At 30.3% G+C, this 26,886-nt stretch overlaps 1 protein-coding gene across 1 annotated transcript in view; it reads left to right on the top strand.

Moving 5' to 3' along the window:
* Positions 1 to 20,510, top strand: part of LOC121129829 (uncharacterized) — a 52,328-nt gene extending 31,818 nt beyond the window's left edge. Inside the window, exons 5-7 of the mRNA XM_040725548.2 lie at positions 4,449 to 4,597; positions 16,412 to 16,644; positions 19,893 to 20,510. Of these exons, the coding sequence (XP_040581482.2) occupies positions 4,449 to 4,597; positions 16,412 to 16,644; positions 19,893 to 20,055 (545 nt within the window). The 3' untranslated portion in view covers positions 20,056 to 20,510. The remainder of the gene's footprint in view (positions 1 to 4,448; positions 4,598 to 16,411; positions 16,645 to 19,892) is intronic.
* Positions 20,511 to 26,886: the final 6,376 nt, after the last annotated feature.

Genomic DNA, 26,886 nt, shown 5'->3' with positions numbered 1-26,886 from the left:
ATGCAGTTGTTTTTGATGACATACTGCCGATTATTTAAATTTGTCCATTGATTAAAAAAAAGAACGGTCCATAATTGTAATGTTGGGTAAATTTATCAGGGAAATACATTATTGAACAAAAAAAAAGTGTTTCCGTAAGAAAAATGCTGAGTAAAAGCCCCAAAGCACCATTCCCACCGTCAAGAATGGGGTCGGAAAAGTATGTTTTGGGCGTGCTTCTCTGCTAAGTGGACGACTTCACAGCATCAAAGGGAGGATGGAAATCTTGGGTGACAACTAGTGCTTTGTCAGTACTTATATAGGACTGTGGTCCATTCCCACAAGATAAAATCGATTCCTTGTGACGTCATTGAGGGTGGTTTTCCCCTTTTTTAATTAATTGGTTATTATAATGTGTTATGATTCGACGTAGCTCAATGGACAACGCGCTTCGGAGAAATTATTCTCTAAAACTCAATGTGCGTGTGCTCGCGTCTCGGGCGTACCTAGAGAAAGAAATATATATAATGTTACTGTGTAGTTTTTTTACCTAAGTCCACTGACACTCTGATGGGACTGTTCCTAAGACTAGACTGGGCCCTATAAATAAGTATCGGCATAACACTAGCGATAACCTCCTTCTCCCAGACAAGGCACTAAAAAGGGTCGTGTAATGTGTCTTCCAGCCCAATGATGACTCAAAACATACGCCAATAGAAACTGTAGTGTTCATACATCATTATAAAATTATTCCGCCAATATTGTTACTCCCCAAGTTTTTGTACTAGGAAAAAGGTTATTCAACAATACGCAAGAATGAAAATTGTCATTTATAACAACATTAAATTATTGAACAAAAAACCACTCCCATCATCCCTAACAAAAATCTTTTGGACACCTTTTTAATAGCATTTAAATTGCCCTTTGCAACATATTCCGCATAATTTTTGTTAGAAATGTTTGGAAATGGTTAGCTTAATGTGTGTTTGTATTTGTTTATTTATTTTTTCAAAATGCTTGAGCATTAAATGGATTTACTAATGCTATTTTCATAGTTTATGTGATTTAAAAGAGTATTTTAGAAATATCCTATTTATATAGTGTATGATGGGATGAGTGTCTCAATCCTATAGAAAGAAAGATATAGAGGTGACAAGTATTTTGACTTGGTTACATACTTTTAATTAGGGGGACACCGGACAGAGAATGAATATTCATATCTTGAGAAGTTTAATAGGGCTTTTGTGTTTGTCAAGGTTACAATATTAAATGAAACAAAGAGAAAAGAAAAGGAAGAACTGAAATTGAAAAAAAAAAAAAAAAAACACAATGTGAAGAGTTCAGAATACTGAGTTTGAGATCTGTATGTACATAAATAAAACGTTTTCCTACTGACAGTTAAATTTATTTTTTTTAAACTCAATGATTTCATTTTAAACTGTTGAATCTCTATTTCAAAACAAAATTTCAAGAAAGGAAGTAAGGATGGGAATAGTGTAGAAAATTGTATTCTGATTCTAATTATCGTTTTTTTTTTATTTCGGTAAGCAACAATATGAATTACTTCTTGCCTGTCTCCAGCCCTGAACTCAACCCTTTGGGCTATTTAGGGGTCTTGGAGAAAAATGTATTTTCCAAACTTTAATTCGCTCCATACTCCCATCAGTACACCGTGATACACCATAGACACAGCCTTCATCGTCAAAAGCTGTCAATCTGTTCTCTGGCGCGTCAAGACTGTTATTGCATGTAAAGGAAGACATTTTGAATAAAAAGTATAGTATTTAAACATATCAAAATTTGGTTCCAGTTGTCTGTTCTTTATTCCATAAAAATCATTTTTTTCTTAATTTAGTCATTCTACAGCCATTTTTGTGTACAAATATATATATATTTTTAAAGAAATGGATTCAAAAAAGGGGAAATTATTTACATAACAATATACTCAATTAATCTATCATATAACGGTTTCTATACTCTAAAACTTAAGTACGCAGAATGATTTCTGCTCTCTAATTAATTAATGGAGTGATTATGATATTAAAAATTAAATACATTCGAGGAACGTGAAGTATGTATAAATGTTTTAAAAAATCACATTTCTAAAATAAATGGAGAAACTTCAAAGAAATTTTCGCTGTTGGAGCCTGCTTAGAAATATGTGGAAATTCCTTTTGTTCGACAACCATAACTTAAGCTTCTGCCAGATGATTTTTAGAAAATATAATGAAGGTATTGAGATGCTCGTGCTCTATAAATTCTTAAATTTGGACAGATAACGATGAACCTTTTTTCGTTACTGTGTATGGACTAGGATAGGTATTATCAAGATGGAACCTGCAGGTCAAGTTCAGCCCGCGACTGTATTTAATACGATCCTTTTAAATTATTGAATAATAAAATAAAAATTATCTATGGAGGGCTTGATCAAAGAATTTGATAAAAAATTTCAAAGCTTTGATAATTGTGAGGCTGTATTTCAACTGGTTAAATTCCTGTTTTCAACCCTACCCAATGATGTATGGAATGAACAGGTTTATCAATTTGTACAAACTGCGAATTAGATTGATTGATGTGCAATCAAATGATGAATTGAAAAACATGTTCAACGCTTAATAACGCCTTATAAATCACATCATGAGTCATTTTAATTACCGACTACTAAATTATGCTGTCATTTTATTTTGATCTATTAAAACAACTTTGTTATTGTGCATTTATGAGTACTATATATATATGCATTAAAAATGTATAACTGGTCAGAGAATACAACTAGTAATTATAAATTAGAAAAGTCAAAAATTACATCAGTAATAATTTGAACGTCCTTCTAATATTTATATAAAATGGTTCATCTAACTTTTTGGTTGCAAGTACATAGTAAAATTGTCTTATATGAGTTACAATTTGCATGAAATATCATTTACTACACAGTATATGAATCACAAAAAAGATTCAAACTCATAATATAAGAGCTGACTGTTTGAATGTAAAAGAAGAGATATCATGTAGAAAAAAGGGTGTATTTATTCTGCCCAACATAAAATTGTTATATGAATGGTTACATGCATTGAAAGGAGGTCGTAGGGGGATGTACTGATGGAGGCCACTGTTGTATACTTCCACCAGTATAACCAATAAATGTTTATACATTTTTAAAATCTTAGAGGAAAAATCTGTAACTCAATTCTATATGTTTCATCAAATACGTATAGAATATTAAAAACACTTAATTTTAGTGATTTAAATATCAAAGTTCAGCCTTGTGGTGTTAATACATAATTTATAAATGATAACATTACTAGGTATAATACACTAAGGCCTGGTTGCATCGTCTCGAGTTAAATTTAAAATATGAACTTATGACGTCACTACATTTTAGTAGCTTTGAAGTTAATATTGACATAAACTTAGGTCGAATTGGTGCAACTGGACCATAGTTACCTTAATTGTGTTTGATAACTTTTTCTCCAGAAATAAACATTTGAAAAAAGTACGAAAATTAGTTGATATTAGTTTGCCAATTCTTCCAAAATATTAATTTGTAATTTATCAAAAACTGTTCGCAGTATAACAGGAGCTCATTCGAAATTAACCAATCAGTGTTTAGAACACTGATAAGGGGAAAAGGAGATAAAATAATCAAGAACTGATAAAAAATTCACAAGGAGCACCCTATCTAATACAAGAATATACATTGAATTTTCTTGTGAGCTATTAATATTTCAGCTTCTTTTCCCCTAATTGTTATTCTGAACTATGTTGACTGGTTGAATTTGAATTATTGCTTGTTAAGTTTTGAACAACTTACAACTATTATTCACTAATGATTCCATAGTTGGTAAGAATTGCCTAACTTTCAATTGAATTTGGGCATTGTTTTTGTGTATGTGTTTGCTTTTTATTTTTATTTTTTTGGATGAAAGGCTACAATATGCAATAAAGGTAACGATAGCTGTATTTTTATGTAGGACACCTTGGTTAATTTGTCAGCATTGCCCATGTATGTTGAATGATAGGAATTTCGACTTTTTTTAAATAGATTCAGTGGTTTTCATCAAGAACTGTTTAACGTGCGGCACGTCATGTCAGTTGATGTGAGGTGTTAGTATTGTGAAAAATCTCGTAGAATTTAACCGATAATTATAACTCCAAGCATTATGAAATGGGAAAAAAATTAGCTAGAAACAAATTTTATACGACAAAAATATGATGCCACGTAGTAATATTTCCTCAGAAATTCCACCTTTATGTTAGTGTAAAGTACAATTTGAGATGTTGTGAGGTTTTGATTGGATAGAAGTTTCCCTAGTAGTCATTCTGGTACATCAAACAGTCTTTACAGCTTTTCAATTAAAGTACAAATAAATCAGATTTAACTAAGCTAATCCATGATCCTAGTATTCTCAAATGAATCATTGTATTTTCTTCTGTAACTTTCTATAATGTAAATTTCTGTATATTTTCAGTGATTGGTATTCAATGTCGAATCTCTTCAAAGCCTTTTATAATGTATTATTTAATCCTGTTATTTTTACTTTGTTTTGCCACACCTGTGCTCATAACTACAAGTTTGAATGTTTTTATATTCTCCGCTGTTCAACATACAACCTATGAGGTAAGTTGGAAAATATTATTTTTATTGAAATTATGTAATAGGATAGTCATAGTGGTGGATAATGGTTGCAATGCAGTTGTTTTTTATTATTCAACCCAAAGTAGGAGCTGATTAATTTTTCCCAATACTTTTATTGACTTCAAATAAAAAAATTACTTACCAAAACTTTTTAATCGTTGATAAATATGATATATTAGGACGGGATGGTATTTTTGTTAATAAGAAATACAGTTTTACCATTGTTATTATTATTCTTTTTAAAATAAGGTCCCTTCTTTGATGGATTCTCGTGGTGTTAACATCTTCCACTGCCTTATCTCACTGACAAAAAAATTGACGTGTATTTTAATGTCGATGTTTCTGCTTCTTTTCTTAAAACGTTCAGTGTTCTGAACGTTAATTGATATAACGAGAATGAGATCTTCTTAAAGGTTGCAAATAATTTACAATATTTATAGAATAATAATTTCATAGTTGCGAACAATTGGCTAACTACCAAAGAGTTTAATCTTTTTTAAGTTGGCCTTTGGTAGAGAAGTTGCGTGATACAATAAAGGTAACGACGAACCCCAATAACAAAAGAATTCCCACTTACCTTTTGTATATTTTGAAACCAATGTATAATAATAAATTTATGTTAAATATAATTTACAATATTTTCTGTAGTCTTCTGTTATTTTAAAGTAGGATATAATAAATAGCGGATGATAAAAAGGATATTAATTCAGTAGTAGGATGTCACTCTCTACAAAAATCCCATCCTTAGAAATATGATACTTGTTAATCCAAAGTCAAACTTAAATATTCTTTAAGTACAACCTGTTATCAATTTTTATAAACAAATTACTCTGATGAATCCTTTGAAGGTGCTGTAATTTTCACTCAAAGTAGAAAAGATTCATCATCATAAAAAATCATTGCATGATACATTTTATTTGAAAGAGGCCATATTAAGTCCCATAAGTCAAATAATTATATATAAACTTATAGTTAAAAGTCTTATGTAAAGGTGTATAAAGTTTTCTTAGAAAGTGGAAGAAGCTTTTTTTAGTCAGCAATTTGAACTCGATTATTTATTTTCCTAAGCTGATATCAGTGTTATATCCTTTTTAGTGTTGGATCCGTCTAAAAAAACTAAAAGGACTGGGGTCCTATCAGTCTAGTGCTGATAAAATTTGTCACACCTAGGACCGATCTTTATTTGTCTTATACGGCAACTACAAGTGTTGAAAGGACGTACTTAGTAATTACGTCCTTTCAATTATTGAAGTTTTACCATAACTTCTTCCAAAGAGACAAAATGTCTTAAGTTTAAAGTAGAAGGTCTGTGGCTAGAACTATTATACGTTTTACCAATCATTAATTATTTTTTTCATTTTTATATTCTTCAATCCTAGAAGTAGTTAAAAATAAAAATAAAAAGATGGTTAGGACCGTAGGACTAAAAGATCGTCTAATCGGTCCTAAGGATCGTTGAATTGTGAAAAATATGGATAAAAACAAGACTGAAAAGGGGGGAGGACTGAATAGGAAATCAGTCCTAGGATCGATCCAACACTAATCATTTTTGAAGACAGAGCCTCTACAGGGTGCACATGCACTCTATATCACTACTTTTAGCACGGTCTCATGAGCAAACGCAGGCACTTAAGCACCCTGTTAAAATCGATTCATGATTTAATTATCCCAAATATTTGGAAAAGGCACGACACCCTCCATGGAATCCGCGGCGGAAGTGACAACATAATAATTACTGGAACTCAGGGACTCAGTGATACGTTTGTCCACAAGATTAAGAGGAAATATGAGTCCTCTAAAAGGAATTTTGAGGGAACAAGAATGCAGGGCTCATTTCGAAGTGGCATCACATGCCTCTTTAAGTGTTTCCCCAAGACCTCAGGGTCAACATTGATACCTACCTGGACGTGCTAGAGACCAAGGCGAAGGCCAGGATCGACAAAATTGTAAATGGGAGGCCTTTCATATGGCAGCAGGACTCGTCTCCTTGCCACACATCGAAAAAAAGTATCAAATGGCTGCAAGACAATTTTGACGACTTCATCTCGCTGTACTTTTGGCCTCCAAACTCGCTGGATCTTAATCCGATTGATTATTTTTCCTTTCTTTTTTGTGCGAGGTACGATCGAACTGCATCCCTTGCAACAACTAAGGCTAACTTAGAAGTTGGATAAAGAAGAAATACTAACATTTGCCAAGGGATCAATAAAGAAGGCCTACTAGCACTTTCAGCCTCGTCTTGAGATGATTTTTTTAATAAATAAATCAAAATCTATCAAGCTTTCAGAATCTAAATACAAAAAAGTCATTATTTAATATTTTGTCAAATTGTAATTTTTTTAGTTTTAATATGAAACAAAAAGCTTTTTTTTATCAATCGCACCAATGAAAACTTAGGCACTAAATTGTAACTAGTGTAATCTTATAAAACATTTTGTCAAATCATTATTTGCCAATATTTATTTTCTGCAGCAAACACACGTTCCTCACTATTCCTACGCATGATAGTGACCGACTTTATTTCCAAGAAAACTAAAGAAGATCGCCTTTAGAATTAAACCACGCCCCACTACTTCTACTGCATGATTGTCATGCATTATAAGAAACAAAGTTATATTCTTGCATCCTTTAAATAAGAAAATTGTCGGCTATATATACACAAGAATGAACACCTATTCTAGTGAATGATACCTATTTAATAAAAATCAAATGATGATTATAATTTCATCAATAACTTTTGGCGATCAATAACACAGGGAACAATTGGGGGGGATTTTGTACAAATGAATTGAAGAAAATAATTCCATTTATCTATGTTTGGATAATACAAAACTAATTACAGTTTTCCCTCAGTCACCTGTATTCTGAAATATCTAGGATTATAATAATTCGGGACTATTCTCATTCGGAATCATTTTTTACCCTTAAAAATATCACAAAATTAAAAATAGGATTAATAAAACTTATGTAAAAGTGTTTCCATCGATTCTGAATCTTGTTTTGAACTCAATATCCATGAAAATGATGAAAAACAACACTCTTCTTTAGACCCTTATAACTTATTAATAATACATAGTGATGAGGAATATCATAGCTTATATTATAGAAAAATATTCAATGTATAATTTATAAAAAGATATATTTAAAAAATATGCATCTCCGAGGATTTTTTACTCCATCATGAATTTTTTAAGTGATCCCATTTTGAAATATTAAAATTATCTACTCATCGTGAATGGAACGCTTTATTGTTTTTATTCTAATATCTCATTTCCATGGACGGAGTCTATTCAACTCCCTTATGAGGTCTGTTAGTTTTCCTCGGATGAATTTTTCACCAGTTCTCCCTCGAAGAATTCGGAATTTGAACATCTTTTGAGATGGCTGATCAAATAAGAATTATGCTCCTTTGATTGCCTCGATCTTCATTTTACGAGAAATCACGTCATGAAATTGCCATCCGATATCCTACCAAAACCCCTATTCAATCTAATATTTTGAAAATGATTAAATGTACCCCTATTTCTTAAAGAATTTGATTTGTTTTCCAACAGATTAATAGCCGAGCAAATATCTCCAATTTTATTAAACTCTGGAACTTGATTGGTCATTTTTGATTTATTAATCATTTAAGATCATGTTGCTCATTCATCTTATTTTAGCCCTTGTTGGTTAATGCATTAGTTAATAGAGAAAACAGACTAATGAAGTACCTAAATATTTGAATAAAAATATTTGAGTTATAAAATACGGATTCATCAATTTGATCACGGTTTAATAGTGTATGTGTTATAGTGAAAATGATTGAAGTTTGGAAACTTTTCAGACCACCATCGTACAATTATTTAATGAATTATTTAACCTGTCTCCATCAGAAATAAACAATGCCCAAATAAAAGGAAAATAAAGAATAATTAACTAATTGAAAGAGATGAAGGTCAACATTTTGTTTTTTCTTCTTAATTGACCTTCAATCTTCAAAACATTTTCAATGTATAATAAAAAGAAAACATGTTTTTTTGTCAAATAAATTACAATAATTCTTACTTTTTATTATGATAATGGAAGAGGTTACGCAGATGATTTTATTTCCGTATTTTTAGATACAAAAACTATGTATATATTGTACATTAATTATATTTAACTATATTAGGGTATGTTTATAAAATCTTATGTTCGTTTTTTACTATATAATCGAATTTATGATTTTTATAAATCCTACCATAACTCACAATTCCTTTATTATACCACTTAACATTTTTTGTTTCAAAAAGATTTAAAAGTGTTTTATCTTTTATGATTAAAAAATTCCAAAAATCAAACGGTACCAACTTTGAAAAACTTTTTTTAAAGATTACTTTCCTTTCATTAATTTTGTTTTCTTTGTGTCACTAATCAAAAATTCATCTAAATGTTTATTTCTCCATCTTTAAGACCTCAGAGCCGACCGTAGCTTAATGAACAACGCGCTCAGGAAGAACTATTCTATTCAACTCAAGTGCAAAGGTTTAATAATACGTTGCTTCTAAAAAAAGGAAATATACATTATGTATTTCCCACCCCTTTTTTATAACTAAATGTATATTGTTCATTATTGGTCACATTGGTTCATACGATAAGGAGTTGTAAAGGTGTGAATGTATACCACAAACGTTTTTTTGACAGTATTGCGCTTTACCAAGTTACTGGTGAATTATTGTGCGTCGAATATGGAGTTATCAAAGGAAGAAATTCGCCATGTTTTACATTTTTACACCTTAAAGGGAAGAACGCGTCAAAAGCTACCATAAAAATTTGCAATGTATAAAAAGTCCCAACTTTCTCGGTTCGTGTTGCACAAGAGTGGTTCGAGCGATTTTGTTATGGTGTAGTAAAGGGGAATGATGGACCACGATCTGGCAGACCTATTGTCGAAAATATTGATAAAATCATAGAAAATATCTAGATAGACCATCATCTTAGCGGTTGTAGCATCGCCAAGGAGCTAAAAATCGATCATAAAGCCGTTTTAAACCATTTTCAGAAGGCTGGATACAAAAAGAAACTCGAAAAGGAGAGGAATCAGGTTTCATCAAGACAATACCAGGCCACACACATCTTTGATGACACACCAGAAGCTCTGGAAGCTCGGAGGGGAAGTTCTTATACATCCACCCTACATTCTGGACCTGACACCAATTGACTACAACCTTTTTCTGTCTATGGCCAACAGGCTTGGGTGGTACAAATTTGGCATTCAATAGAGGCCTGTGAAAATTGGTTGTCCATTTTTTACCAATAGGGACTAGGGCTTCAAAAAAAGGGAATTATGAAGTTGGCTTCTCGTTGGAAACAAATTATCAAAGAGAACGGAACATACTTAGGTTAAATAGGTTTTAGGTTGCACTAGTATCATTTTAAATGTTGAAAGTTCTTATTTTTATAGAAGTAATTCACTTTTTCCTGCCAAAAATCATATTACAGGCAGTTGATATTAACAAGGGGCTTAATTCAGGGGTGCCATATGTCTCAGTCCCACCTTTTCTTCGCGCTCTTTTTTCTTTAAAAATACGTCAATATTAGTAATAATATAATGTTTACTTATACTTAATCGATGAAACTTCATCTGACTAACTTAAGGAACATTTTTTTTTTAAACTTAGAAATTACTAAAGATATAGATCCAATATTTCATTTATAAGTAGAAATACTATCTATAACACCACATAGGTACTAAATTTGAATCAAATTAGAAGAAGATTTAAGATAATCTTGAAGATTATCCGTGGAATAAAAATAATTTTCTAATTTTGAATTCAATAATAACTTTATTATATTGATACACATGTCCACAACGTTTCCATAATTGGTTTGCTTTTTGAAAATAAAAAGGTCAAATGTTTTTGGGTCTACTCCGCAATCGTCTACCATTAAAAACTTTTGAAATATTGTTTTTTCCAAAAATTTATCATTTTGTAATAAATAACTATTCTTGAAGAATTAACAATCTCTTAATTGTGTTTAAAGAATTTTTCTCAAAATTGATCTTCTTTTTTTTTTTTCAATAACAGAATGTCAATGTACCATGCATAAATATTTTTTGATTGAAGAAAAAGAGAAATAAGTATAAGACAAAAATATAATACTTGAAATACAAAGGTAAAAATTAATATTTCCTTTATTTGTTCACCAATTATTAAAATTGAAAGTAAAATAACAGATTTAATTCAAATTAGATCAATGAATTTTTATAAAAAAAAAAATTATATAAGAGAAATTAAATTTATATATTATATTATACAAATCAGTTACCGCGACGTTTATAGTATAAAAAAATTACGCCCCACTTTTGGGTTGTTTCCAAACTTGGAACAGAAAATGAGAGCCATTCATGGTATCCCGTTCATTTTCGAACACTTGAACGAAAAATTAAAGAATTATCTGAAAAAATCATTGAAAAACGTTCATTTCTTTACTCCTTTTTAATTTTTCTCCAGCTACATATTTTATCCAAAGCCCAAGCTAAAACCCTAGTGTTGAAAATAAGAATCAATTTTTATCCAAATTTAATTGGTTTTAAAATACTTTTTGTCCATTAGGGGTACTGAGTGTATCATGATTTTCTCTATAACTACGTAATGAGGATAAATGATTCAGAGGCGTCATCTGTTGTAACTAAAAATTGACGAAGAAAAACGTTTTTTTGTAGCAAACTAAATTTGAGCGAAAATTGATCACTTGTTCATGGTTTCGTTTTAAAAAATCTACAGAAACCAAGTTGTCAATCAGTATCGAAACAGCTTTTCATGCGAGTTTATGAAGAAGGTCTGTAAAATACATTTTCATGATTAAGAATGGGGTTGTCAAGAACACCCACCTCTTAAAAACACTGTTGTAGAGACATCTCTTGTTGGAAACCGGGATTGTATCGGTCCTTTCAATGGGTCTTAAAATAGTTTCCGTCCCTATTATCCATCCTTTAAAAGTCCCATATTTTTGAACAAGCATCGCAAATGTTAACTAATGTGTCAGTATACAGATTAAATTCATCGTTCAGTAAAACTTTCTATATCTTCCATGTACAATAATAATTTGACATTATTCTTAATTAAGGATTAGTTAAAATATTTAGCATTCAGATAAGCACCATTGAATATTAATAACTCAAAGTCTATCCGAGTTAGATTTACGCCACTGGCTCTTATCTATGATTGCGTCATTAAGCTAAGATTGTTCTGCGGGATGTCTTTTGTGTTCAATTTGGAAGCATACTTCAGATTTAGGACAGGACTAGACGACACGTCAAAGTTATGGCAGTGACTAATCTCTAATTAAAATCTATCCTTTACTAGCGGTAGTAACCCAGTATTGTCCAGAGTTATTAGGGGTCCATGACAAGGCATTTTTTTTTTCTCCTTAAGAATAGAAAAATAATAATAACCGCATGATAATTTTTATTTATTCGATGAGCCAGTAAGCTCAACTCTAAATCCTTTCCTAAAGTACCATATTTTATATAAAGTAGTTTCATTTTTCTTTTTAATATGAGTTGAACTTGCGAGATTTAATGCCTTTTTACAAACGAGCGCTTCATATTTTATGCAATTCTTAAGATATACTGTAATTGTATATGAATTACATGGAAGAGCACAAATACACTCCCCTTTTTCCCCTATATACTGTATAGTTCTATGATACTCATCAGGGAGCACTATGTACAATCAATGTATAATACGCATTGTATAAATGCTCGATGTTACATGTAAAACATCTGCAAGATTTCATTAATATGAAAACATTGTTATTTATTAGATCAAAAATCCCTATTTTTCCAAACATCCAAAGACCCATTCATACAGTATTGTATCCTTATTTATTTCGGTCCAGTCCGAATATGACTTCAGTTCGTGCCCGATCTTATCTGTCCTTGGGACTGGTCATTAAGACTGTCGGTCCTTGGAAAAATCAGTGCTAAAACTGATTTTAAAAAAAGAAATAAAGTTGAGTCAATGACCGAACTTTATATGTTTTAGGGCTGATATACAAGACAAATATTTAACTGGGCAGGACTGAAAGTATTCAGTCCTAAACAAGAATTGACACAACACTACATTCATACATACATACATACATAGTCATCCATTAATATAGATGACAAATACAACAAGAATCAATAGTCAATTCGATTTTTGGAAAACTGCCTTCAAACTATCATTATTTATAAGATTTCGGCGCGTTCTTGATAATAATTAATTTAACAAAATATTTTAGATTCGACAGTATTAATACAATTATTATTTTTTGGTAAAATAATTATTTTTAATTGTCAATCAAATATGTTTAAGGTATATACCACCCAAATAGGATGTTCCCTCCTATTTGGGTGGTATATACATTAAACAATGTATGTTCCTGTCAGTCAGGTATTATTCATTCGCTACACACTTCTTATATCGACATTTCTCATGGATTTTGAACAATAGTATTCTTGTAGGTATGTATGAATACATTCAAAGTGTTCAATATGTATTGTTTTGATTACTCTAAGGAAATATACGTTTTCATTGTATAGATTTGACAATGTCATGTTGTATTGATGGGACGATTCAACAAAATCCCAATGCGATTCTAGTAAAAATTCCCGATTCCAATGCCAATTTCGATTCGTCAATATTTTAAAAATAGTTAAAAAATACTATTTTGGTATCAGGGGCGTCAACAGGATTATATTGGTTTTTGGATTTCTTTCAAAAAAATCCAAAAATTAACATTTTTTAAAAAGATTTCAAATATTTATAAAAATTTCTAAAATCCACATATATTCACAAAAAACGAAAAAATTTCGAAAAAAAATTCAAAAACCCATAGTTATCAATAAAAAAGTGAAAAAGTCAATTTCTAATATATAAAATTTTTTTGAAAATTAAATTCAATTGTAAAAATTTACTTTTTTGAAATAAAATTTCAAATATTTAATTTTTTGAAATAAAATTTCAAATATCTAATTTTTTTAAATAAAATTTCAAATATTTTTAATTGAAATAGACAAATTTGAAACAAAAAATAAAACCAAAAAGAACATGAAGGGCCTTCCCATAGGGCTTTAAAAATATAACAAGACGGGACTTTGTATTAATAAAAGAGTATAAAATATGTCTTAGAAGGTAAGAACAACTGTTTACCCGTTGCAGGCTTAACAGCTTTTTATTTTCTAAGGCTGTTATCATTTTTATTTAATTATTGAGAAGACAATATCTAAGTTTAAGGTAATAACTAGTGCATGTGCTCATGAAAGACGGAAAGTAGAAATGCAAATTTGCTCCAAGTCGTAGTTATAAGCTTAAGTCCTAAATGGACTCGGAGTAGAATCAAAGATCCACTTCAGAGTAATTCCTACCTATATGTCCTTACTAAATAAGGAGTGGGATTTGTGGTAAATTCTTCAAATTGTCAGGAATACGACGTTCATTTTCAGTTTATTTTATTTTTACATACGGACAATCTATCACTACTAATAATATACATTAATATTTGAATTAAATCTTTGAGTTCTTATGAAATGGCTAAATTTGTGAAATTAACTTTTTTTAATGTAATATTTACGAGAAAAGTAGGGTATTTGGAAAAAATATCTGATAGGGTATTGATATGTAAATTTTCCTCGTCGTTATATTTTTAAATGTCAATAAAGGTTTAAGTTCTTTCATTATTTGTTAGTCCCATTTTGATTACCAAATACACGAAGGTATTTTATCATATCCCTTTAATCTTTATTAAAAAAAAAAGGCAAAGGGCTTTTATTCTTAACAAACTTGGTTGTTTAGACTCCCAAGATGGCAAACATCAACAATCATGTAAAATAATTTTTACATAAACTGTGCTATTTGTACTTGCAAATAATTTAGTCGAAGAAGATGACAAAACTTTAATTGTAAAAATTTCTAGGGCGTTGCAGAACATGTAAAACATGGTAAAAATTTCATTGTCATAACTTTTTATCAAAGAAATTTTTCACATTTTTTCTTTAATGTATAAAGAGTCTTTTACGAGGTATCTACGCAAGTTTTCGGAATTTTTTGCCCCTCCCTAGGTTCACTTTTAGTACGAATTATTATGAGGTGCATCCATGCATAATATCCCATCATTAAGTGTCACATTGAGAGTTTGATGTACCCTAACGTATAGAATACCCCGAGTATTGAATTGGACTCAAATTTGATTCTGTATTAGAGAAAGGACAGTTTTTGACCCATATCCGAATTACCCGGGTAGGGTATAAGTAAACTTGTATTATCCAAAATTATCATAGACCTCCGAACCTGATATCTGTACACAAACTTTTACGGATCTTCAAAAAGATCTGAGTGATTCTCCGGAACTTAAGGAGCTTATAGTATTGCTTAATAAAGATAGAAGGGGTATTGGATCCGGATCCAAAGTACTGGAGTACAATATAGGTAAATTTGTGTTATCCGGGATCCGAACAAGATTTGAGTATTCAAACTTTTATTGATTTATAAAAGATTCAAGGAATTTTTCGGATCTTAAGAAGGTTCTAGTATTCCTTAATATTTCATCATAGTTGGGAAAAAAAAGATATTATGTATATCAAAGTAGCAGTTCTATTTATCGTTATTAGTGCTTGAAGCGACATCTAAATAAACATTTACTTTGCGTGGATATACTAATATTATTATAAGAATCTATATAATAATAATGAATAATAACATTGGGTTTTGGAGAGTTGTTTTTTTTAAATTGTAAAATGAATCAATTCATTATGATTCTGCATTAGTAATTCGTCAAATGTAACTTTAATCAAAATGCCTTTTTATTTAAGTAAAAACTTTGTGTACAATTCGAAACAAGTTTCGTTCTAATTTTGATGGATGTTCCGGAAGTTTAGGTTTCAGAAATTGACTTGAAATTGTCTAAAGATCCGAACCAATCCGGATCCGTTCTATCGATATACTTCGTTTTATTTCATAGCATTTATGAACATTACATCGGTTCTTATTTATTTAAGACTTTTTCAAAATGTCAGAGAGACATAGTCCAAAAATGCTTCTATTGTTAAACAAAAGAAGAATATAAAGCATCTGCCACAGAGATTGCGTTTACTCTTTAAATTTATATATTTCACATTTTTTCTTTAAAGAGTCTTTTACGAGGTTTGTTCGCAAGTTTTGGGAATTTTTGCCCCTCTCTAGGTTCACATTTTGTACGAATAAACTAAGTACTTTATTATAGCTTAATTCATAGAATTCTAGACATTTGGAATAATCATGCATGCAACTGAGCTTGTTTTTTGCCTTTATTTCCCCTCTTAAAGGAATTGAGTAAAAAAATAGGTCAGGGGAGTATTCGGGGTTATATATTGGGGGCTTATATAATTTTTTGCTCCAGGGCATAAATTTCTTTAGATGGGGGGGGGCTATACCCCCCTGCGGCCGCCTCTAGAGGTTGACTCATTTTTTTCTCTTTATGTTTAACCAATCATTCCTTTTATATTCTCCTCTTGTGTTAATAAAATTACATATGATTACTCCAGGAATCCAGAATTCCATGCCTGTGTTTACAATTTCAAACCCCCTCATATCTGTGCAGGTACATTGTAGTATGAAATTTAAGCTTGTTTTTTTTAATAAAAAAGTATAAATCTACAGAAAATAACCCATTTTTAGATTTGAGGTTGTTCGTTCATTGATTTGACAATAAAATTTTTTTGTTATTGATGGGACGTTATCATCAAATGTTTATAAAAAAATTGTGTAGATGTATAAAATGGGTAATATTATATCATGTATATATTCATAGGTCATAGCTCATCACCAATGGTTAACCCTCGCCGCCTGTGTCTTCATGTGGGGTCCAAGCATTACTGAGCGTCTTCTTGCAAAATGGGAAATCATCAATCCCCCTCTTGTCGTCTCTGTATTTCTATTTCTTCTTGGCCATACTCACAACTTGTTGCGAAGTGTTCTTCATGCGGTATTTGCTCAGCAGATTCACAGTATTACATGGACATCAGATCCAATTTCGGAGCACAAGTGAAGTTTTTAAAGATGTAGCGAGTAAGTCAAAAGTTCTGTGAGTAAACTTTCATACAACAAAAGATAAAGTATAATATCTGGGATTAAAAATGAAACTTGAAGATCTCATTCTTTTTTATTTTTTTTATTTACCAAAGCTGTTAATATTATTATTTTATTCTTGAAGAAAGAACATTAAATAAAAAATTATCACTATTCCATGAAAAGTGAAGAGTAAGTCTGAGGATTTGTTGTTGAGTTATAAGTTGTGTCCAGTAATATGATTGCTTTAAAAAGGTTGTTGATGTAAAATCGTTGCGTGGTAAATTCGTCCTGTACACAACTGTTATGGTTAATATCATTGTAAAGTAAAGTCATCGTAAGCCCGAATCTAATATAAATTACAATGAATTAGTATTAGTATTGCACGATTATATTAAGTCAGACAATTTTGTCTCAAAATGAAACTTTACACGTCAATTTTACAGCCCAAAGATGTTGTCTCCAGCCTTTTTACCAAGATCATTTTCAAGTGAACCGTTATGAGTGTAATTCCTTGTTGGGCTCGAATTAGCATTGAAAATAGTCATCGCTGTAATTCCTGATTATATCTTTCGTAGATACAACGTGGGATTTGTGTTTATTTGCTTCATTTCAAAGCTCTTCCCAGCTAATTTGATGAAGTGTACTGACAACTTAGCGTCTTTTCCCCCCAAACATTCTTAAAATTATCAGGGCGACCCCGACAATTACTGGTTTTTCTGATTTCTAACATACGGGCGTTTCATTTTATTTGAACTAATATACAAACTTGAGGCGTAAAAATGTAAATGAAAATGAATAGTAATATCAATTGGCAGCCTGCTTAGTGCATATCCTAGTTTCTGTTCCTGTTATTAGCTATGTAAATCCAGTGAATTTTTAAGCAAGACCATTTTTGTTTTTTTGGGATTGGTAATCTAAAGAATGGGGTTCTCTTTTCCTTAGTCGTTGTCATTATTATTTAATTCCTGAGTAGTGAACATCCTTTCCTAAATAGATTCAATTATATTCAAACCCTGATTGAACATTTGTGTGTGCTCATAAAAAAATGGAGTGTAACTCTGTATATTTGTTGCAGAGGCATAATTGTTGGACTCAGAGTAGAATTGGGTATCGACATCGAGTTATTCTAGCAAATGTTTTTCTTTATTTAGTTTTCTACTTCCTCCTTTGGTACAGATTATTGTAACTGATCTTTCTCTCCTTCAAATTGTCAGGTTACCATATTGATTTTCGTTTTTTTTAAACATGTCCACTATACAAAGGAGTTTCATCAATACCTTATTTGTTTGTAAGCTGAGCAATGATATTGCTCAGCTTACAAACAATAAGAAAGTGAAAATATGGACAAAGGGGAGAGTGCTTTAAATTACTCCCTGTAATGTTTGTGACTTGGAAATTTTTTGGAGTACCAGTATGTAAATATAGGAAGTAAAATGACGTCATAAGTATAAATTATATGTTAGATATGAAATCATTACATTATTCTGTAATGACATAAAAGCTGGAATCCTCAATTCTACTCCGAGTCCAACAAGGATTTGCACTTATAACTTCCGAGTAAAACCTCATTGTTACTTTCGTCTTTCATGAGCACACGCACTAGTTATTACTATATATGTAGATGTTCCCTTTCTCAATAATTAAATAATAATGATAACAGAGTTTGGAAATTAAAAAATCCTTTTCCGATTACGAACTATAAAAATATGCTCCCACTTTCTCGGACATATCCGATTCTGGTCTGAAAAGTTTTCGACCTAACAAAGATACAATACATTTTTTCTGGGGTTTGTTTTCTTTCAACTTAGTCCTTATAACTCAACACATTTCCGGCAGCTATATTCCCATCTCTGTACTCGGCGATTTTCTCTGCAAAATAATTGCTCTTGTTTGAATCTAATCAGAGGTTATATTTTCTTAAATACATATTTAATGACAGCTCGATATTCGATGTCGTACATTTTCACACAAAACTCACAACAATTCACTCAAACGAATGTTGCATAATAACTGGCCGTCCAAAATGACTGAAACTTTGGTGAGATGCTTAATAGATGTGACTAGGTTTTATTTACGATTCCTGCAATTTTCAGCTTGAGTTCAGAAGTTTTTCATACCAACCCCGTACATGTTGCAGATTGCCAACTAAAAATTGTATGGCTATTTTGCAAGCACCGGGAGGAGGTCAATAACTACTTCTCTATATATTATTTATTGTTTGATACAAAGATGGCAACGGTGTGTGCAACTTACTCACTATTATATACAAGTTGCTATTTTGTACAAGTTGTAACTTGTATGGGTAAATTGCAAACAAAAAATGAGATGAATAATTTATATGAAGATTTTACAATATTTGTTACAAAGATACTGTAAACCAATGATTGGATTTTAAATGGATGGTCAATATAATCTAAAGTAGTTTTGTTTGACTTTTTTGATAAAATTACATATTTACAATAATTATACTATTCAACAACATTTTCAGTCGGCGGTTAAAATCCATATTTATTTATTTTTTCCCTCTTTATTTATCCAGAAAGATTTACATCTTACAGACTTAAATAAGCATTTTAGTTTAAAATTACTTTCTTAGAAATAAAGACAACAAATTACTACAAATCACTCAAACAAACGAATTTAAAACGATGACAAAAAAATAAAATAACAACAAGTTTATAAAAAATTGAAAAAGGAAATCTACCATTAAAATTTCCAATTGCAGGACATTTGCCCTATAAAGCCTTCTTTTAAATCACGTTTTAGAGTAGAGTATTAGCCATATTTTGACATGAAATAACTATAGATGGAAAAATTAAAAGAAAACACAATTGATAAAAGACATTCCATTATTTGAGAGATAAAATATTTATTCAGTCATCTTGAATACGGGTAATAGAAAATGGGTCTAATCAATCAAAAATCAAGTAAAATGAAGGATTATATTTGAAAAATAATATTTTTTGCTTATTTTTTTCAATTGTCTTATTTTATAGCTAAAACTAAAGAATAAATTTTATATGACAACTTTAAAAGACTTACCGTTAAACAAAAGTTATACTTTGATTGATTTTTTAAGATAGCATTTTAAATTATTGTATTATTTCAATTTTTTTATGGTATACTTTTTTTTTTCGAAAAATTATCAGAACTTTTGACTATGTCGATAAATATATATCCAATATTTCCTTTACTGAATAATTGTATGAATTCATATACAGAATGCGATTTAAATGGAAGCATCCAAATTTGAGCATTGGATCCCCAAGGATCCAAAAGAGAAATCAAGTAAAACCAAGAATGGAGGAGCCTTCAATTACCCCTATACCGACTCCAAAGCGATTAAACAACAATGGAGAGGCCATTGAAACAACTTATTGTTGAAACAATGGATCATTAGAGTGGAATTGTTCTGGTAAAAAGTATACAACATCATTTCCTTGATGTATACATTTATATAGTAACATTAAACAAGGAATATTCTATACATGTAACGTGTGCAATCTTTTTCCTCTTCTTTTGTTTCTGACCAAATAAGAGCTGTTAGCTATGAGTGAAGTATTTATGTAATGAAATATGGAATTGAATTTAAACAATCGTATAATCAATGTGTTATCAGAATAATACTTAAAAATGAAGTTATGTGAATTCTTTAACCCTTCAATGCTTCTTGTCGCACAATTGCAACATACCAAAAAAAACACCTTTTTATATATTATATAAATAAAATATGTCAAATTGCAACATTTTTATATCTAAAACAACCCTATTGGTAAGTGTGTGTATATTTTAGTATAATGTTGCATCAGTAGACACACTAAGTAAGTAATTCGAAAAAATAATCCAAAAATGCTTTATGAAACGTTTTTTACCTGGTAAAATAATTTTCAGGGCAAAAAAAAAAAGGATTTAACGTTTAAGATATTCTATACACAAATATTTTAATTCAATTCCTCCCTTTCATTTCAAAACTATTCTACTAATAGTGATTTTCTAATTTAAAAAAATCCCGAGTCGATCTCATATTTTACTTAGTTTTTATTACCAAGCCTTAACAAATTTTTTAAATTTTTTGATCGCTTCATCTCTCAATGATTTTCTGACCAATCACATTTTATAATGAGGTTCTTCCATCTCTGAGGATGCAAATCAGACATAAACCACAGTTAAGTAAAGAATTGGAGGATTTCACAGTAAATAACAAATATGAATTCATTACTACATTAAAATTACATCAAAAGTAGGCGAATAATATAAAAAAATTAATCAATTAACTCAAGTCGACCCCTCACTATTTTTTAGGTTAATATATTAATTATTTTTATCAAATTGATAATTGATTTTAAGAAAGTTATTTTAATTATTTAAGACATTTATTATACAAATGTTTTAATTCAAATTTAACTTTCAATTCATAACTTTTCTACTAATAAAAAAAAACCTCCAGTAAGTCAAAATACACAAAGGAAGGGGGAAAAGAAATGCACTTCCCATTTATAGAATACGTATTTCTTACATTAAATCACAGCTCTCAATTTACAATGCTTCTAAATATAATTTGTTCCACATTCCTTGAGTTGTTTTTTTTCTGCTTTATTATGAACAATTGTACTTTTAATTTACCTACTTACATCCGGTTCAATTAGTCTTTGACTTGAAGAATATATATATTATATAAACTTCCATTATCCTTCCTTTATAAATAATTACAACAGACAAATCATTTCATTGAAAGATAAGGTTTTTTTCAATTTTTATTACATATTTATCAAATTACATATTATTTTATTGATATATTCATTTTTTAAGGCCCCATTTGCAAAAAAAAAAATCATCTAATACGTTGATTTGATAGAAAATAAATATTTCTTCATATATATATATCATATATAATAACATTTTTAAAGAAAAGGTCAATCTTATTCAAAAGAGAAAAAGGTGTTCCTTTTTCTATTTTTTCAAACTTTTCTCCCTGGCTCCCTATGACGTCATTTATGCTATATTGACATATTATTATTTTGAAAAAATTCCATACAATAGGTTTATTTGATAGAAAACAAATGTTTATTTCTTTTTTTTTTTAAATAGGACCCTCTTTTTCAAAAGATAAAAAGGTGATTCTTTCTATTTTTCAAACTTTTCCCCTTGTTCTCCATCCTGCATATTATTCAGGCCTACGTATTTGACCCCCCCCCCAAGTTGAGGCTTTATCACGCTCCCTCTAGCCTTAGTTTTTGTGAATGTCCTCTGACGACATTTTTTAAATTGTATTTCCCCTCCTCCAAAATAATTAAAATTAAATATATTGTTTTTTTTTTTTTCCATTGCTGATTGACGTGAATTATTATTGATAACTATATTTTCTTTTAAAATTGCTTTTATGATAATTATATATTGGATTTCGTTTAATATTATGTACTCATATGAGTATAATGTATAAAACCTCATTTTGATATTTAGTATAGTATACCTATTAAACAGTTAATAAATATTCATAAATAAGATCCTAGAAAATAATTTGTGCTTTTTAAGATATATTATAAGGTTTAGAGTTTATTTAAACTTTGAAACATTGAAATATGAACACTTACTTATTCAATAATTAATTAATGAAGGTTGAATATTTCAAATTATTTCATATTTTGATAAATTAGTTACAAAAAAAAAACAAAGCTCTCTAGCTTACGTGCATACAAGTCGAGAAAATGGAACTCGAAAATGATCAACGAATTTCCATTCGCTCACTCCAATCAGTTGGGCGTCTCCAAGACGACTGTCTACAACGTCAGTAATTCCGCAATATTGGAGAGGAAGAAGGGCTCTGTCAAAAACATCAAACTGGACCCGGAGGAGTTAAAGAAAACAGCCTAGGCCAATTCCCTCAAGTCCATAAGGGCCCATGCAAGAGATCTCGAGATTTCACACCAGACTTTCTAGATAGCTATCAAAAAAGTGTGTGGAAACAGCCTTTTGAGGCCACTTTTGACACCAGCTATGAAAGAAACCCATGTCCTACGCTAAAAGAATCTTTTGGATGAGTTTTGAATGATATTATATGATAATCACGTAACCTTTGCTATGAATAAATGAAAATTTGAAATTTAAAAAATATTTTTGAAACAAAATTATTTTAACAATCTTTTATTCAAACGTCTACCAAAATACCGTGGCTCATATGTTTATTTTAAAAAAAATTAGTGGGCCATGCATTATAGTCGTAAATTGCTATACAATTCCATTGATTGTGTTGAAGTTTGATTACATTAAACTTATTTATAAAATGGGCAAATAAGGCATGAATATTTTAATTGTAATTGATCTAAAGGAGGAATCATGCTCACAATTAGAAAAAAATATGTATATTACTTAAATTTCTTTTAAATTTTCTTCAATACTAAAAAATTTCAAGATTAATTGTAACTTATGTTAGGGCATTGATAATCTTGAATGTATTTTTTAACGCAAACTATTATGCAGCCATATAATCATGCTTATTATAAATATAAATAACTAGATGGATGGTATCCTGTAAAAGATTTTTTGCTCAAAGATACTCTTTTTTTTTTTTTAAACTACAAACAATTTTTTTAAATTGATAATAAAATTTGATTTAGTAAGTGTATTTATTGTATTCTAACGTTGATTAGTTGAACTAAAATTAGTTAAATTGTTAAGCTGTGTGTAATTACATAAGTCAAAAAAAAAATCTCTTAAACCTTATCAATAATAATCTGCAATTAGTTTTTTCATATAAAATCTCGTTTTCAATAATTTTTTATTTCCAATTTTTTAGGATTTTTTCTTTAGTTTTATATGTTTAAAATATGACAATATATGAAAAAAAAAAAAAATCTATTTTTAGTAAAACTTAATTTGAATTTCAAATATGTCCTTATATTTTACATGCAATCATTTAATTCTGAGAAAATGTAATTAAAAGGTTAAAAAACTACCATATTTTAAGGGTTTTGCTTGAAAAGTAAATATTGCCTCGGTTTTTCAATTGTTATATGCAAAAAGAACTTATTTGAAGCGTAAATAATTAGGGTTTTATTTTAAAACTTTGAGTTTGGTTTTAAAAGGCCTGGTTCAGCAGCATTATCGATTTGATATCAATTTTATTGTGGAAATAATCACTAAAGCAGAGGAACACTCATTTTGTACAAATGAATTCAAGCCTAAAATGGAATTTATCTATGAGCACAACATCCAAAATTGATCTAAGTTTTTTTCTCAGACATAGGAATTATGAAATATCCAGGATTATAGTAATTTGGGATCATATTTTCCCCTTAAAAAAGTCCCCAAAATTGACTTAACATTGTTTGAAAAAAACAGAAACAAAGGAAATGAATTCTTAAGGGAGGCTCTTCTGAATAATAAACAGATCCATTTTCTGACGGAGAAACCATTTTATACATACTTACATACTAGTATTGAGACTCGGTCCAGGAGTTAGGTTTTTCGGTTAGGTCTTAAGTGATTTTTTCTAGAGGGATACATCGGTAACAACTGCGATCTCAGGCTTTAGACCAAAATTTAATCCTTCATAAATAGTGGACAGATTTTTTAGGTTCTAATATATAGACCAATTTTCCCATGTAGTTACTTTTACTCTATGACGCAATCTTTCCTACGAAAAAAAAAACAAGAAATAAAAGACCAAAATCATTTGGTAGTTACACCATTCTAAGCCAATTCTTCCCAACTATTGAATTATTATTGCAAAGTGTTCATAGTTTAGCAAGTAGTAGTTACAATTGATTAGGGGTCGGTGGCGGAAACAACGACAGCTGACAACAAAATATACTTTATATTTTGATATTAGTGAGATAACGCCATGGCTCAGTCGAAATTTTTCTTCGAAATAGGTACAGACCGAACTTATTTAAAAGATCGAATGAGTTCGGTTAACTCAAAACAGTCTAGGATTGTCATACCGAAACCCAACAATAGTATATATATTGTCTATTATACTGTTAAACAAAAATTGGACCTGTTCGAGGGATATTCAAAGTTAATTTTCAATTGAACCTATAAAATACCTAGATATTTAGTACATCTTGATTGGAAGATGGTAAGGAAGGATTCGGGACAATAAGGACTCAATAATACTTAAGTATTGTGGATTAGAGATCAACGGGAGAGTGGCATGGAGGGACTATAATGGCTATATTGCCATTACTCTTCTGTAATACATATTATTTGGGGCATCCAAAATAAGAATCAGAATTTAGTTTCTAAAAGATACAAAAATCAGAATCTTTATTCTAAATAAAATAAAACTTTGAAATTTTTTTCCATAAAAAAAAATAAATGAATCAAACTTCAAAATGTACTTGCCAGAAGTCATTCTACCGCAATCAATCTGTGTTAGTTCCATATTATGTCACTTCTAGAGAAGTTCACAAACTTTTATTATATATATTATATTCAATTAGTTAGGTCAAATGGATTAACTGTAGTACTAAAACGTATACTAATACTCCATTGGTGAAACTACATATATCCAATAGAGGTGGGGGAGGTATACTTATTACCTCCCTTGTGAAAGTTGTACCCTTTCAATAGTTGCAACAGACCCTTTTTCCAAGATTGAAAACGCTAAAACCATAAATTCCGCGTTAAATTGGCTCAAAAAAAGAATTCAATCAATTTAGTATCAATCTAGATTAGAAATGAAATTTAGTCTATTAAAGCAATATTAGATTATAAATTGACTTTTTTTATAAAATGATGAAATACATTCAAATTTGAAATATCTCCCTCTGAGAAAAAAATGTCCTCTTTAGATTTACATAGCTACATAGCTAGAATATCAATATTTTCAAAATTGAGTGTAAATTCCATTTTTATCTATCGACAAATTATCGTCAATTTCTATTCGCAAATTACTCATATGAACCCTTTGGAAGGGTCGCAAATTACAACTAAAGTAGTCAAAATTGATCGTCACAATAAAATAAATTGATAGATTTTATTGGAAAGGCCATATCGGGGCCATTCAATAATGGTTCTTAACTATAGCTAAAATTATTGATCATCCCTTTTATTTGAGTACAAAGCCTATAACTGCTTCAAAATGTATGTCTATGAAATATTTGGCTGTATTTATGAAGAAAGAAAATATATTGGTCATTTCAAATAATGTTGTTGAACTTTTGTTTAAGATTGTTTATATGTTGACACAAAACATATATGTAGATGGCATTCCAGAACTACAAAATGAATTCAATTATTATAAGATAAATTTTAATCCACAAGTTCAAAGATTATAATATAAGGCTATAGTCCCAAAGTGAGCCTTAATAAATACAAGTTCGGCATGTCAAAAAAAAAGTTATTTTATAAACACAAACAATAATGAAAATTGTCTTTGTGGTTATGACCAAATTAAGTAACTAAATAGGAGAGGGGGTTGACATTATGAACATTGCTATCCGTACATTACAGCGTACGGTCGTTGCTTAAAAACGAACTTTGAAGCCATGCAATGGGTTTGCATATAGGACGTTATTTGTTGTTTTGACAGGTAGCCATAAGTGTTTGGCGTCAGTTTAAAAAAATGGCATCGATCTACGAAGATTTATTCCATAACCGTAGTAAGGGTGGTGTATCCTTGCTGCAATCCACGCAGGACGAGACAATCTTGAGATTGTAATCTAATTAAACTTGGATAGGTTTTTGCCTGAAGATTTAGAAAGGTACTGAAAGAGCCCCGAGCAATAACAATAACAAAGCGTGCTGACCTCAAGATGAGATCAGGCTGTTAGGGGGATCAGAATTTCATTTCAAATTTGCAAAAATTCATTGATGATGAGCAATCTAAATGGATGAGGACCATTCCCAGGGATCTCAACTGTTCTGAATGGCTGATTAAGAAGTGAGTCGCAGATGATTTGCGAATCATACAAGATGGGAGGAGCTCAACTTCTGACAAAAATGACAAACTTTGTCCTGGTGTCAGAATCTTTTTTTTTTTTTTTTAACTTAGTTGAACACAGTGTTTGTCCTCCATGCTCACCGAACCTTAAGCCCATGATCTTATTTTTGTGGTCCAGTTGAGCAAGACAGCAACAGATCCTCATGTAATACCAAATACGAGTGGATGTAATTTATCCAGGAGGAATTCCGGACTCTCCCTAAGGAGACTATCATCTAGACCTGCACCCTTTTCCCAGGTCGATTCGAGGACGTTATAGATGCCAAAGGCGA

This window comes from Lepeophtheirus salmonis, chromosome 14 (genome assembly GCF_016086655.4).
Source record: "Lepeophtheirus salmonis chromosome 14, UVic_Lsal_1.4, whole genome shotgun sequence".
NCBI lineage: Eukaryota > Metazoa > Arthropoda > Copepoda > Siphonostomatoida > Caligidae > Lepeophtheirus > Lepeophtheirus salmonis.
Note: the sequence above shows the minus strand (reverse complement) of the source record. Positions and strands in the feature narration are given on the sequence as shown.